This window comes from Myxine glutinosa, chromosome 8 (assembly GCF_964187855.1).
Source record: "Myxine glutinosa chromosome 8, kmMyxGlut1.1, whole genome shotgun sequence".
NCBI classification, from domain to species: domain Eukaryota; kingdom Metazoa; phylum Chordata; class Myxini; order Myxiniformes; family Myxinidae; genus Myxine; species Myxine glutinosa.
This window is the reverse complement of record NC_136268.1, coordinates 68,606,838-68,623,724: the sequence shown is the minus strand read 5'-3', so window position 1 is coordinate 68,623,724 and position 16,887 is coordinate 68,606,838. Positions and strand designations below refer to the sequence as shown.

The 16,887-nt window shown below is 41.5% G+C and overlaps 1 protein-coding gene across 4 annotated transcripts in view; it reads left to right on the top strand.

The window, feature by feature from the left end:
* The window catches only part of LOC137432571 (otoferlin), a 258,417-nt gene that overhangs the window by 70,040 nt on the left and 171,490 nt on the right, over nucleotides 1-16,887 (top strand). For all 4 annotated transcript variants that reach the window (XM_078783368.1, XM_068124613.2, XM_068124612.2 and 1 more), the window contains one exon: nucleotides 1,234-1,322. In XM_078783368.1, the coding sequence (XP_078639494.1) occupies nucleotides 1,234-1,322 (89 nt within the window). The remainder of the gene's footprint in view (nucleotides 1-1,233; nucleotides 1,323-16,887) is intronic.

Below are 16,887 nucleotides of genomic sequence, written 5' to 3'. Positions count from 1 at the left end.
ATAGCATGATGCTGCCACCACCATGCTTCACGGTAGGGATGGTGTTAAATGGGTGGTGAGCTGTGCTCAGTTTCCAGAAGACGTTGAGCTTTGCATCCAGGCCAAAGAGTTCAATTTTCGTCTCATCATGCCACAGAATCTTTTGCCTCACCCTCTGAGTCTTTCACATGCCTTTTTACGAAATACAGGCATGCCATAATGTGTCTTTCTCAGGAGTGGCTTCCATCTGGCCACTCTGCCATAAAGCCCAGATTTGTGAAGTGCTGCAGAAACTGTTGTCCTTCTGGCAGGTTCTCCCATCTCAGCCAAGGAATTCTGTAGTTCTGTCTGAGGGGTCATTGGGTTCTTGGTCACCAAACTGACCAAGGTCCTTCTTGCCTGGGTGCTCATTTTGGTCGGACGACCAGCTCTAGGAAGAGTCTGGTCGTTCCATATTCTTTCCATTTCCCAATGATGGAGCTCACTGTGCTCTTGGGAACCTTCAACACTTTAGAAATTGTTTTATAGCCTTCCACGGGTCTATGCCTCCTCACAATTCTATCTTGGAGTTCTACGGCCTGTTCATTGGACTTAATTTTGAAGTTTCTGCTCTTACATGTACTGTCAACTGTGGGATCTTATATAGAAAGGTGTGTTTCTTTCTAAATCCTGTCCAATCAAGTTGAAGAAGGCATCTCAAGAATGATCAAATGACCTTTCAGCTTTTCATTTTTAATTATTTAGTAAAAATTTCGAAAAAGAAAATTCCACTGACATTATGGTGCATTATGTGTAGATCAGTGCCAGAAAATCTCAATTTAATCAATTTTAAATTCAAGCTATAACACAATGAAAAAATGAAAAATGTCAATGTGTGTGAATACTTTCTGAAGGCAGTGTAAGTGCATGTATCGAGCATACAGGGGTAGCCATTGAGTCGATTTGTTCCATGTCTGTACAAGTTATAAAAAGATGAACCCTGAGGAGCCAATGAACAATTCAACCTAGGATACCAACACATGAGCAAGTCAAAGACAATATATGAGTGCATGAACCTGTGATTCAAGCATCATGAGCTAGCTATGTGCTTGGATGGGAACACCCCATATGTTTTAACTGAATATCATCATAAGGTTTATTTTACAATAGTTCAAGTCAGTCTTCCAATGTCTGATTTTCGGTTAGGCTTACGGAAGAAATCCAGGTCTTTTGAATTGCTTGTGAGACCTTTGACACTCTTCCTGTGTTTTGCAGACCTTCCGTTGGCCCCTTGCCAGTCCTGTCTTTGAGAGTGAGAAGTTGGAGGTCAAGGTGTACAACCACAACATGGTCTTTGGGAAAAGGTAGGACTATTTCGTTCACATAGTAATTATGACACCTTGGATACTTAATCGAACTGTTGGGATTTCCGTGTTTGCTTTGCAATTCTCTTTTGCTGTACAGTCAAGATTTTTTCTAATGCATTGCATGAAATACAAATGTGTTTTCTCAATACACTCTGCAATCCTTTATTGCCACAAATTAAATGTTATCTTCCAGCTGGTTACCCTGTGCTCGCGAAGCAAAAATCAGGGTTAAACATTCAGTTGCGTACGTGTGCAATGTGCCGTGTGCCGCACAGATGCCATCTTGGGGAAAAAATCGAAAAACGTTGCACCTCTATAATCTCCGAAACTGCTCCATGGAAAAAATTGAAACATGGCTCATTGTCAAGCACTGCCCTTGGGTAATAAGATATGTTAATGATGATGTCACCTGTGCCTTCTTTATGATGTCATAATTCTACAAGTACAGCATGTATCCGATCATTGTGAATTTTTTTTCTCAGCAACTGTTGGTCTGATGGGCACGAAATGTTCACTATTGGAGCGCCTCCTCATGTAGAATATTTCAATGATAATCTTGACGTCATAGGTCATGTCGTACAGGTGCCATCTTGGAAAAACCGAAAAATGTTGCACATCTATTTCTCCAAAACTGCTGCATGGAAAAAATGGAATCATGGCTCATGTAAGGAACTCCATATGGGGAATAGGTGTTGTTAACGATGACATCATTGGTGCCATAATTATGACGCCAATTATGACAGGGACAACGCTTAGTCTGATCAGTTTGAAATGTATTGAGCGTTATCTATGCAACAATTATATTAGAGAATATAAATTGATCATGTCATCGCTCACGTGGTCTGGCACCCATATTGGATGAAAGATTTTTTTTTAATCAAAAACAGAAGAGTTGGCTCGCAACAAGTGCAGGGTAATTATTCCATGAATACCATCTAGTTGTGACTTGATACTCCCGCCAGGGAGTAATGCATTCGATTGTGTCCGTCCGTGTGTGTGTTCGTGTGTTCACGTGTTTGTGAACAAGATATCTAGAAAAGTTCTAAACGGATTTGGATGAAAGTTGGTGGGATGATTGCCTTTGGGATAAGGAAGAATTGATTAGTTTTTGGTGAACCTCAGCATATTATTCTGGATCCAGGAATTTTTTAAAGGATTTTTTTTGCCATTGGAAGATAGGGCTCAGCAGCGGCCACGCACGGCGGGAGTATGCGCTCTACTGAGTGGCGTTCTAGTTTTTGTTGCCTTTGGTCATGCACGCCTGTGCTAGTTTGGCACCTGAGGCCTCCACAGTCATGACTGCGTTTGCCTAGCTGGAAAGCATGTAGGTGGAGTTGTGTTTTATTGCTGTACATTTGTTTCATTGGTTCCCTGCCTCACAAACATGAATAAATAAATCTACCTTTATAGCTATGTGCGAATTCCTGCCATTGAAGAGACCGCCCTGTTAAGCCTGCAGGCATAAACATGATCACAAGGAGATCTTTGTGCTTTGACCTGTGGTTTGTAATGCAACATTATGTCACATTGATCGAATCAGAAGAAAAACTTGTTTCAGGTAGAAGTACAATGTACTGGATGTAGCTTTGCCTTTTCATTACCTATGCAAAACTTTCTTGATCATTCACTTCTGACTTTATATTTCACATTTTGAGAAGAGACTATTTACAAGATATTTTGTGAATTATCTGCTTTGAAGGACTTATCAATTATATATTAACTAACAAACTTTATCATCATTGTTGTCACCACTGAAGTACCGGAGAGAGAGATCAGCCTTTATCAGCTGTATCGAAGAAATCTACTTCTTTACTTAAAGATTCGCCCCCCTGCCACGAAATAGACTCTCCCCTGTGACAAAATAGCCCCCTCATAATATATATGTACATGTTTCAGCAGATATTCAAACTTGGAAAAAAGTGTAACAATAACTAACTAACCTAAGCTAACCATAACTAACTAACCTAACAGTAACTAACCCTAACCCTAACAACCCTAACCCTAACCCTAACAACCCTAACAAATGTGGTTCACACACATATGGCTAGAATAACACTTTTCAACCGAACAAGTCATTCCGAATATGTTTTATTTAATGGAAATGTAAACGAGAATGGGGGGCGATTCTATTCTGATGGGGGCGAGAAACATCCGCCGGGGGGGCGAGTTTATACCGGTACAGATCCGCCGCGGGGAGAGTTTATACGGGGGCGGATTTATTTCGCGACACCGGCGATAACTTGTTTCCTATTTGCAAAAGACACCATGGGATTTTTCATGTCCACGAATGACCTGTGCTGGCAAAAGGGTCATCTGGCTTAACGTCTTTCCACCGGAAGATGCACAGGTGATGTCTTCCTCTGCATATGAAATACCAGGATGATAGTTATAGCCGAGTTTGAGGTGGAAATCATGGTAATGTTTTTTTTTTTTTTGCTTTAACTCAGAGTAACCTGAGGTGATGTGACCTCACTCATGTGAGTTGGCTTCCAAATAAAACTGAGTTTTAGAAGAGACAAATAAATAAAAAATTCGAAGGAAACGTCAACAACAGTTTTTTTGAAATTCCAACTTCTTTCCTGGAAGTCCTTGCAGTGTTCATATGTTTTATACCTCTCCCACCTCCCCCCAAGCCCTCCCCCTCCCACATTTCTCCCGATGTCCCTGCTCTCAAATGTTGTTTGTGTCCTTCCCCCTCTCTCCCCATCTTGTCTACCGCTCCCCTTATTTTTTGTGTTTTACGTGTCGGTTTGACCTTTTGTGTGATTAATGTTCGCTCTTTCACAAGCCTCGATCTTGTATCCAAAAAAACAAACAAACAAAAAAAACAGTTTTGAACTCGAAGTGTACTTCCTCGTTGCTATAAAAATAATTGGTTAATTTTCTTATTGAAAATTTTTCCTGATATTTAAGTGATGATTCTTTCATCTGCATTGGGAAGCAGATAATTTTCCAGCTACGATCCTTAGAACGATGTTGGCATTATCTGAGTGAAATATTCACCTTGTCATGATCACATTGGTGCCTTCATCATGCCCCAACGGCCATACTGAACTTCCGTAGCACAAACGCCGGTGGCCGCAAGCTCTTTCCAGATGTTTGCTACTTGATCAGATGCCTATGGGAGAGGGGGGAGGGGTGAAGAAAGTTCCTTGATCGTCCATTTTTTTTCAAGGCTGTGTATGCATTTTTACACCGTGCACGGAAATTGAAAAGAAGCATTTATATATTTGATTAATAACACTTTTCCTTTCTTTTCACCTGCCTCACAACTAACGGCTATCGAGGCAAAGTCTACACATTCTCTTTCAAATCTTACCGATGGGTGGTGTTCTCAAGCCAGGCAACTAGTAGGCATGCCTGATGACCTCATGCTAGGGACGGTTTTGAACTGAGTTCTAGAGGAGAAAGTTCAGTTGAGAGCCAACAACCTCTTGGGTGAGGTTCATGTCAGAGTATGGAGCAGGGAACCCAGAGAGTAAGGAGTGTATGCTGCTTCTCACAGACTCTCCAAGGATGCCAGGACCATAACTCCCTTGCGGAGCTTTGCCAGGGTTCTTTCAATCTCCCCCCTGCCCCAACCCCCCCCCCCCCCCCTCCCAACTCCTATGTAGGAGGAGGAACAGATGTCGTGAGTCTAGGGACGCAAACACCGAGTTCGTCTTCACTAGCTAGAGACCCACTTCATAGCACATCATGTGTTGGGAAACTGCAGGCTGTTTGTTCAATCAGATCTAGGCGAGGGTGCCCCACTTGGCTCAACCAGGCCTGAATCAGCCCCTTATTTATTTTATCCTCCCCACATCTTCTAACCCTTTTTCTCCTTCTGTGTGTCTAACTGTCTCTTGAGCGAAGCTATGCCGATAATTATAGGCTAGATCAGATGAGACTGAGATTTTAGTTTTTATAAGCGTGATTTATTTTCCGATTGGGAAGTGCTCTTCCTCTCCACATTTATTTCTGAAACGGTTGTTCTATTGCGTGCTTCCCACCAGGGTTTCTTGTACACATTTTAACGAGGTTTCCTCTGCATAAAAGGCAGAGGAATACCTATTGTTTTTCTGAGTTTTTGTTTTTTTCTTGTTGTGCCGTATCCTTCTTCCACCCTATTTTTCACGTCTGAAAATTTTAAAATCAATGTTCTCAGCAACTGTTGGTCTGATTGACACGAAATTTTCACCAAGTGATCGGCTAGATATGTAGAAGTTTTACTGCGAATGATGACGTCATAGGTCACATCCTATGGGCGCCATCTTGGAAAACACCTTCATCTTTGCCCCTCTATATCTCCGAAACGGCTCAATGGAAAAAATTCATTATTTCATCTATCTATAATTCCATTAATCTCTGTGTGTATGTGTGTATGTGTGTTTGTATGTTTGTCTGTGACCGCTGTTTCTCGACAACTACCGGTCCGATATACTTGAAACTTGCCAGGTATATTGCTGGGGACCCGAGGATGTGCCTTTTCAAGGTTTCATATTAATCGGACAAGTACTTACCGAGCTATGGCGATTTCTTTACCAAACACCGCAAGCCGTTCGCTTTGGACCAAACCATTTCATGTAAATAGAGGGGGGGGGTTCTGTGGTCGTTGCGAATGGACCAAACCATTCATGTAAATAGAGGGGGGGGGGGTTCTGTGGTCGTTACTGCCACGTGGTTTCAAAGTTTTTTTTTGTTGTTGTTGTTTGCACGCATGTTTTTTTGCACCCACGTACGGGCACGCCCTAGGATGTTTACACACACACACCCCTACACAAATGTTTTTTTTTTTTTTTTTTGGCAAGGAACGGGCACCCACGTACGGGCACGTCCTAGCTTATATATAGTACGGGCATGCCCTAGTCTATCTATAATTCCACTAATCTCTGTGTGTATGTTTGTTTGTATGTTTGTATGTTTGTATGTCTGTGACCGCTGTTTCTCGACAACTACCGGTCCGATATACTTTAAACTTGCCAGGTATATTGCTGGGGACCCGAGGATGTGCCTTTTCAAGGTTTGAAATTAATCGGACAAGTAGTTACCGAGCTATGTCCAAAAACGATTCAACCAATCAGAGAGCAGCGAGCTATCACGTGTGCCGAACGTGGCGAACAGACTCTGCCTCGGACGGCACATTTGAGAGCGTATTCATTTATTTCACGTTGGCAAACTATGTTGGCGTTAAACTATGTTTTAAAACTAATTAAAACTACTTTGCGATTCATCGTAACTGCGATTCGTAACTGCCGTTCGCTTTGGCTTTGCGAATGGACCAAACCATTTCATGTAAATAGAGGGGGGGGATTGTCACCGTACTCGCAAGCCGTTCGCTTTGGACCAAACCATTTCATGTAAATAGAGGGGGGGGGGGATATAATTTTAGATATAGATATAGTACGGGCATGCCCTAGTTCAAAAGAATTCTGCCATGGGACCAAAAAACGTGTTTATTTAGGATATTAAAAGTGCTAACATTACGAAGTTAGATTTCGACAAATAGACCCCTTGATGCCACGAATATCATTTTTTTAATTTTTTTTTTGCACGACCTTGGTGAAAAAAAAATTCAGAATGCATAAAATTTCGACGTCACACATCACATGGTTCGGCCGCCAAATTGTTGTTTGTGAAAAACACTGAAACCCCTTTTTCTCGTCTCACGGCAGAAAAAGGAAACCCCTTTTTCTCCACAACGGCTGAACAGATCGAGCCCAAACTTTGCATGCAGAATTGCGTGCCTATGTCGAATAAAATGTTCAGCGAGCATGACGTCATAAGTCACATGGTTTAGGAGCTATGATGTTTTGAAGCATAAACCTTTAAAACCTATCTCCTCCCTCATTTTTGATTACATCGAAATGAAACTTCACAATTATGTTCCCCATGTGGGCATGCTAAAAATCCCTTTTGGAATTTGAGATAACTCACATGGATTGGCAGTGATAAATAATTGAATGAAAATCTTTTTAAAATTATATCTCTTGAACCGCTTCATTAATTGATGTGAAACTTCATAATAAAATAGAAGTCATGAAGTGGAATGAGTGTGCAAAATTTCAAGATGATTGGTTCTACAGTCTGGAAGGTAGAAGTTGTTATTTTGTGAAGAAGAATAAACTCGGCTTAAGCTTTTAAGGCCATGCCATGGATTCTGGCATTGCGATTTTCCAGGTTTATTTCCTTTAAAAATAATTTTCTCTGCAATCGGTGGACCAATGGACAGGAAATTTTCACCATAGGAGCGCTTTGGCATGTACAATCTTTTAAAGCTAATTATGACATCACACGTCACGTGGTATTGGCGCCATCTTGGAAAAAAATTTGCGCCTCTATATCTCCAAAAGCACTGTGTGGAAAGGATTGAGTCATGGCTCATTGTAAAGAATTATCCATGGAGAATAACCTATGTGAATGATGATGTCATAGGTACCTCCATTATGACGTCATAAATCGACAAGTACAAACCTTTTCCGATCAGGATGAAATTTCATGAGCATAATCTAGGGATGTGAAAGCAGGGTTGTATCAAAGCAGGGTTGTATCAAAGCAGGGTTGCATAAAAGCAGGAAGGCGGAGGAATCCGGGCATCACTGCCAGCAGTTATAAAGTGGCAGATCTCGTTTAAATGCATTATTTTTCTTATTTCTTGGGTGTATGGGTTCGATCACTTTACTGTGGGTGAACAAATTACCAGTGGGCACAAGCTACTCATGTTCTCGGCATGTGGGACAAATTTGAGAATTATAACATTTCCCAAAACCTCCATTTGCTGAACCGTTAGTTTGAATTAAAGCCTTCGTGCTCCAGTCATCTTGCTGGAGGTAAAATCACCATCTAAAATCTGTCACCAGATTCTAGTTTAATAGGACATGATCGGGTGTTCATTACAATATCAGACAGTATGTTCATGTTTGTGTATTTCCTCTACCCCTCAGTATGTACATTTCATCCATTTTATGTAAATTTTATGTCAAAATAATTTACAACCCTAATCTTGTACTCAACCTGACTGTTTGAATAACAACACCGAGTTGTCGAAACAAAGTGATGATCACACAGAAAAGTTTAACTTACTAGATTTCACATCTGAAATTTTTTTTTACATAAATTCTGCAGTTTTGCCCTGGGACCGAATTTTATGATTTACTAGTGAGAAAAAAAGAATTGGTTTCTGAATACATGGGGCCAATCACCAGCACATTGCAATGAGGCTTCTGCCAATGCTCCTGTAGTTTCAGCAAAGCTGTTTTGGGCAGATAAAAATTTTACTCGTTAATGTGAAATGGTCTGTATATGTATATCACACTGCATGAGTGCAACTTCATCATCATGCTTTTCATGTGGCAGGATCCATTTTATGTGTATCCACTTTTAGATGCATAGAATGCGTAATTGTCTAATGTCTCTCACAAGGCTTTTTGTGTACACAGGCATACTTCTTAGTAGGCTATGAGCCAAGGGGGTTGGTCGGTACCATACAGATGGAGTAAGGCTCATTGTGATTTTTAGCAAGATATATGTCCCTAGATATGAAAAAAAAGTGATAGCAGTGTATAACTCTCGGCCATCTCTGTGTTATCACCCGAAATATTATTATACGCCTGCTTCGCTTTGCCAAAAAATGTGATATTTGCTAAAATTGGAATAAATATGTTTTTAAGGACCACAGAGTGCCAATAATTTGCATACTGGATGCCAACTAATATAGTAATAGAAATATAGAACATTCGTGGGGGTTATTTATCAAAATATTGATATAATGACAAAAAATATGTTAAATTTAGTGAAAAAGTGGTCGAAATCGCTTCGAGTTCAGAATTCACATTGTACATTTTTGTCAATATTTCAAAAATGAAAACTCCCAGAGTAACATTTGACCCCTCAAAATCTTCGCAAGGAACCACTGCATTGGAATATATCATTACTTTGTAATATGGTGGTTGTTTGGGGCACATATTTTGGCAAAGTTCAAAATGTGTTCAACCATACCCCCTAATTTTGATATTTTGGAACGAAACATAGCTTTTGAACATTTTAGGTTTATTCGTCTACTACTTTTGGTATCTCAGTGTAATTTTTGGTATTAGCTAGTATTCTAAAGTAGGTTTGTAACATCAGCTACATTATATTTCACAATGCATGCAAACTTGCTCCACACTCTAGGTTTATCATGATCTCTCGAACAAATACGATCTCGATCTCGATCTCGATCTCGGCACTCTGTGGTCCTTAAAAACATATTTATTCCAATTTTAGCAAATATCACATTTTTTGGCAAAGCGAAGCAGGCGTATAATAATATTTCGGATGATAACACAGAGATGGCCGAGAGTTATACACTGCTATCACTTTTTTTTCATATCTAGGGACATATATCTTGCTAAAAATCACAATGAGCCTTACTCCATCTGTATGGTACCGACTGGTCAATTTGGGGGGTCTGGCTCATAGCCTATATTCTGTGATTTGTTTTGCTATGACTGGCACAGATGAACGCAAATTTTACAGTGATGAAACAGTTGATGAATTGAAAACTGAGATAACAAGAAAATAGGGAAAGTTAGCCCAAGTCCTTCTCATAATATTAATGAACATGTTCACAATATTTGTTATTCTGAAAATAAATGCATACTGGCTTGTTTTCCTTTTGGTTGGCTTGTTTAGCATTCCACATCTGAGCCCTTCACTCATAATGCTGGGAATCCAGATTCAAATCCTATATTCTGTCCTCTGTTGACAAATGTCCTTGTAATTCAAATACAATACACTGTTATCGGCTAATACCCTTGTTCTGCACTTGATTAATTGACAAGCTGCTCCTTAAGCCTTAGATCAATGTTAAAAATAATTATATTTGGGAATTTCAATAGCTGGTTATTTGTTTTTGCCCTTGTTGTATTACCGCTTGCACATAAATCAAAACCGGTGAAACTCTTTCTGAGCAAATTAATTAGCCTCAAATTTTCTGCTACGTGAATTGATATTTTTCATAATAGTTCCAACTTCTTTTTTTCTTATACACATGAGCTTTCGACACAAATGCACGAGTTTTAAAATTTTACGCGTTGCAGTATTATTAATTTTACCCGTGGAAATTTCATGTAATGTAAAATGTGACTTCAAGTCCCCAACTCCCCCTCCTCCCTCACAACCCCAAGTCCTTAAACTCCGCCTCCCAACCCCAAGTCATCACCCTCCCCTCCCATCTCAAAGGTGCCAGTCCCCTCCCCACTCCAAACCATCAAACCCCTCCCAACCCATCATGGTCACCTGTCCAACTCACAATACCACAAGATATGTGGAAAAGGTGTGACAAAATAAACGACCCAAAACCAATTATCTTCTTCCTGATGTATATATGCACAACATGAAAAGCAATGACCTCAGCCAAATTTATAATGGCATGCGTTTAAGTCCTAGTTGAGAGAGTGCCACATAGCTATTTGGGGGGTGTGTAAATTAACAGAACGCTGCCTTGATCACTGAGGCCAATCTTCACAAGGCCCGTGAGACCGATTGGCTCAAAATCCTTTTAACTGTCGCTTTGATAGTTTTACAACTAAGAGAAAATGTATTTAGGGATTGTGAATATGACAACTCCGAGACGTTTTTGGCTTTGCATAGGAGTAAGCATCAACATGGTGACCAATTTTGCATGAAATAAGAAATCGTTGGTGGAGTCGGGTGCTATCCAACCAGTGGGGGAATGGAATGTTACAGATGGACAAACACACATATGGATGAACAAGCGTATTATTATTAAGAATATATATATATATACACTACCGGTCAAAAGTTTTAGAACACCTCAATTTTTCCAGTTTTTATTGAAATTTACGCAGTTTAATGCCCAGTGAATAACCTGAAATGGTACAAAGGTAAGCCGTAAACTGCTTGAGGTTAAAAAAAAGTTTAGGTTAGCAAAAACGGGAAAATAATGTAAATTGTAAAAAAAGGCCTTCTTCAGGGAACAAGTAATGGGTTAAAAACTTACAGCTGTTCTGCAGCAATGTAAGTAAATTAAGCCTTGAAAGTTGATGCAAACAATTCCTACAGGTGTCCCAAGGTCTGCTGATTACTTGATTACAAACCCCCTGTCTGTATAAAATCAGTATTGGAACAGACTGTTATTACACCCTCTGAAGCATTATTTGGACAATATTGCACTGCAGGAAGTAGTATATTGGAAACTGGAGGAAACTCTGACAGGAAGAGGTCTGGCAGACCCAAAGCCACAACAGAATCAGAAGACAAGTTTCTGAGAGTCAACAGCTTGCGTGATAGGCAGCTCACAGGACAACAGCTTCAAGCACAGCTTAACACTGGTCGAAGTAAGCAAGTCTCAGTTTCAACTGTGAAGAGAAGACTTCGAGCTGCAGGTTTGACAGGTCGAGTGGCAGTAAGAAAGCCATTGCTAAGATGGCAAAATAAGAAAAAGAGGCTTGCCTGGGCCATGAAGCACCGCCAGTGGACTACTGAAGACTGGAAGAAGGTCTTATGGACCGATGAATCAAAATTTGAAATCTTTGGTTCATCACGCAGGGTTTTTGTACGCCGTCGAATTTGCGAAAGGATGGTTCCTCATTGTGTGACACCAACTGTCAAACATGGAGGAGAAAGCGTGATGGTCTGTGGCTCTTTTGCTGCATCCAGAGTCGGCGACTTGCACAGAGTGACTGGCACCCTGAACCAAAAGGGCTACCACAGCATTTTGCAGCGCCATGCAATACCCTCTGGTATACGCCTAGTTGGTCAGGGGTTCATCCTACAGCAAGATAATGCCCCTAAACACACCTCCAGGCTATGTCAAAACTACCTTTGAGGAAAAGAACAAGACGGTAGGCTTCAAATCATGGAATGGCCAGCACTGTCTCCAGACTTAAACCCCATCAGGCTGGTTTGGAATGAACTGGACAGAAGTGTGAAAGCAAAGCAACCTCCAAGTGCAACACATTTGTGGGAACTTCTGCAAGTGTTGGGAAGAACTTCCCAAACAATATTTGATTTCCATTGTAGGAAGAATGCCATGAGTGTGTTCGGTGGTTATATCTGCAAAAGGTGGCTACTTTGCTGAGTCAAAAATTTAAATTAAATTTTGTTAAACAAAATGATTCTATGATTTCTTTTTTTATCTCCAATTGTTTATTTGTTCTATGCTTAATTTCAGAGTACATCGAGACATTAAACTGCGTAAATTTCAATAGAAACGGGAAAAATTGAGGTGGTCTAAAACTTTTGAGTGTGTGTGTGTGTGTGTGTGTGTGTGTGTGTGTGTGTGTGTGTGTGTGTGTGTGTGTGTGTGTGTGTGTGTGTGTGTGTGTGTATATATATATATACACAAAGAATTAAGTTAAGCACCCCCCCCGTTTTTTTACAACCTCGCACATTACAAGTTTGTTGTCGTCAAAACAGTGTAATATACCCATGATATTGCTATATTTTCTGGAGAAGTGATATTATGGTCACATAAAAACATAACAATCATGCCGTTTTCAATATTTTATTCTGAATAATTTAAGGTGAAATTTTTTGGGAATTTTAGGCATATTTTCACCTCAATTTAAGTATGGAGCTATAGGTCCATCACGGACAGTGTGGATGACGTTTATGTTTTCTAACGTACAGTCATTGTTCTGAGAAGACCTCTAGCGATCTTTGCGTCAATAACGTGTGTAGGACCCACGTGATCGGATCACTGACTCAACCCTACGTCTCATAGACCCTGTAAGCCGTCGTATGCGTTGCTGTGGCAGGTTGTTCCATTCCCGATGTAATGCACGTTCCAATTCATCCAGATTGGCTATTGGAGGGACCATCTTCGCAACCTTAGAATATATGCCAATGTATACATATACACAAAGAATATATATTAGGGGGTGCTTAACTTAATTATTTGTGTAGGGGTGCTTAACTTAATTCTTTGTGTATATATTTTTTGTATGAGCCGAGCTTGAAATTTATTTCCTGCGATGTGATAACAAAACATGTCATTGTAATATGAAACCAAAATAACTTTCAAGGGATTTCCATGAACTTTTATGGATGGAACAACACTTATTATAATCAGAAAAAGAAACCAAATTTGTCTTTACATATAATCAATAATCAGGAAAATCCCCTTTTGCCTTGTGAACTGCCTCAACTCAATTTGGGATTGATTTAATTAGTTTATGGATGATGTTTTAGTGTTGGTGCCTGGTGTTGGCTTCGCGGTTAGGGCGCAGGCTTGGGATCCTAGGATCCCGAGTTCGAATCCCAGTCGATCATTGAATTAACACCAGGGGGGTTGACTCAGCCTGTCTTCCTTCTGAGGTCGGCAAATTTGAGTACCAGCTTACTGGGATGAATGATCCTGGTGTGTACCCCGATTTAGAATAGGTACACCGTCCATATGTGTGAATAGGTCCATATGTGTGTTTGTCCATCTGTAACATTCCATTCCCCCACTGGTTGGATAGCACCCGACTCCACCCACGATTTCTTATTTCATGCAAAATTGGTCACCATGTTGATGCTTACTCCTATGCAAAGCCAAAAACGTTTCGGAGTTGTCATATTCACAATCCCTAAATACATTTTCTCTTAGTTGTAAAACGTTCCTTCGACCTCATGGCTTGGTTTTGGGCGCATAGTAAGAGGCGACTAAGGGTTTGCGTCAGGAAGGGCATCCGGCCGTAAAAATATTGCCTCAAACAGGGAACCATGATTGTCATGGGGCCCGCAAGGCTAACCCCTGCTCTAGCGGGGAAAAATGGCCTTAAAACGATCATTCATTCATTCATTCATGGATGATATTTGAGTCGATCTTTTCCCAACAGTGTTGTAATGCACTACAGAGCATAGTAAAGTATAGAGAGTCAGACTGCTCACATCAATTTTTATCTTTCTCTCAAATGTATTCACCCTACATTACCTCCACCATCAAAGACTCTGCCATAAAGCCCAGATCGGTGGCGTGTTGCAGTGATGGTTGTCCTTCTGGAAGTTTCTCCCATCTCCACACAGGATCTCTGGAGCTCAGGCAGAGTGACCATCGGGTTCTTGGTCACCTCTCTTACCAAGGCCATTCTCCCCCGATTGCTCAGTTTGGCCGGGCTGCTAGCACTAGGAAGAGTCCTGGTTGTTCCAAACTTCTTCCATTTAAGAATTATGGAGGCCACTGTGCTCTTGGGAACCTTCAATGCAGCAGAATTTTTTTTGTAGGCTTCCCCAGATCTGTGTCTCGACACAATCCTGTCTCTAAGCTCTGCAGGCAGTTCCTTCGACCTCATGGCTTGGTTTTTGCTCTGATATGCATTGTCAGCTGTGAGACCTTATACAGACAGGTGTGTGCCTTTCCAAATCATGTCCAATCAATTAAATTTACCACAGGTGGACTCCAATCAAGGTGTCGAAACATCTCAAAGATGATCAAGAGAAATGGGAGGCGCCTGAGCTAAATTTCAAGTGTCATACAAAGGGTATGAATACTTATGTCAATGTGATATTTCAGTTTTTTCTTTTTAATAAATTTGCAAAACTTTCTAAAATCCTGTTTTCTTGTCATTATGGGGTATTGAGTGCAGATTGATGAGGGAAAAAATGAATTTAAACGATTTCAGAAGACCCAAACGATCCCGTGTGTGTGTGATGCACTCCCCCCCCCCCGTGTGCGTGTGTGTGTGTGACCCACTCTCCCCCGTGTGTGTGACCCACTCTCCCCCGTGTGTGTGACCCACTCTCCCCCGTGTGTGTGACCCACTCTCCCCCCCCCCATGTGTGTGACCCACTCTCCCCCCCCCCCCCCCGTGTGTGTGACCCACTCTCCCCCATGTGTGTGACCCACTCTCCCCCGTGTGTGTGACCCACTCTCCCCCGTGTGTGTGACCCACTCTCCCCCGTGTGTGTGACCCACTCTCCCCCCGTTTGTGTGACCCACTCTCCCCCCCCCATGTGTGCGACCCACTCTCCCCCCCCCCCATGTGTGTGACCCACTCTCCCCCCCCCATGTGTGTGACCCACTCTCCCCCATGTGTGTGACCCACTCTCCCCCGTGTGTGTGACCCACTCTCTCCCGTGTGTGTGTGATGTGGGAGAGAGAGGATTTGAGCTCTTAAAGTCACATTTTACATGAGATGTAATAACACATTTCAAACTGTATTTCCCATGTGCACGCACATGCATTCACATGTTATCAGAAGTAAATACATTGTGTAGATTATATTATTTGTGGATCTGATAAATTGCCAGTAGCCATTTTGTGAAACTGAATGTGCAGGTGCAGCATCTAACTCGATATGTCGAAATGTCACACAATTCCATGCCCATGGGTGACCCCACTAGTCTTATTATAATAGAGCAAATGTATATGGTTATGTCGTTATGTTTATATGCGACGAAAACCTCTTCTTCTTCAAATAAAATTAACACCCTCTTAGTTAACCCTCTTAATTAACCTCTTAATTACGTTCAGACTGCTGAGACCCCTCAGACCTTTGATGACCCTTTAATTCCCCCAAGACCCTTAAGGCCACCAAGACCCCTGAAGACCTAAAATACCCTTAAAGAGGCCGAAGACCCAAAACACCCCAAATACCCAAAATACCCTTTGAAGGCCCTGAGGCTCAAAAAGACCCTGAAGACCCAAATGGCCCCGAAGACAGAAAAACCCTGAAGACCCAAAATGCCCCGAAGACCCAAAACGCCCCGAAGACCCAAAATACCCTGAAGACAACAAAGACCCTTAAATACCCTGAAGACCCAAAAGACCCCAAAGACACAAAAGACCCCAAACACCCTGAAGACCCAAAAGACCCCAAAGACCCAAAATACCCTTAAAGACCCAGATGAACCAAAAGACCCTTAAGACACAAAAGCCCTTGAAGACACCAAAGACCTACTTCCTTGTTTAAAATCTCAACTCAAAAAAAAAAAAAACCCAGAAAAACCCGAAGACCCAGAATGCACCAAAGACCCTAAATACCCTGAAGACCCAAAACACCCCAAAAGACCCCGAAGACTAAAAAATACCCTGAGGACCCAAAACACACTGAAGACCCAGAAGACCTAAAACACCCCGAAGACCCCAAAGACCTTTAAGACCGTTTAGATGCAAAAGACCCTTAAATACCCTGAAGAACCAAAATACCCTGAAGACCCCGAAGATCCAAAACATCCCAAAGACCCAAAATACCCTAAAGACCCAAAACACCATGAAGACCCAAAAAGACACCAAAATGTCAAAGATGCCTATCCCTCTGAAACGACGTGTGGTGAGGAGCGCGGAGCGTGCCGAGTCACGCTCGTAAACATAATTGACCACAACAATTAGAATATAAATCTTGGAATTTCAATGTTTGATAAACACCATTCTGGAAGAATTTTATGACTTCAACAGGTGGAGGAAGACCATAACTATCAAAATAACCCTTCCCTCCCAAACTCCCCCCTCGCCCCTCCCCTTCAAATCTCCCCACCCTCATTTCTTCTCAATTTCCCCCCTCTCACTCCCCCTCCTCAAAGCGTCCTCCCCGCTTCTTCCCCCTTCCAACTCTCACCTCCATCTCCCACAACCTTCTGCCTCCCTCTTCCCCCT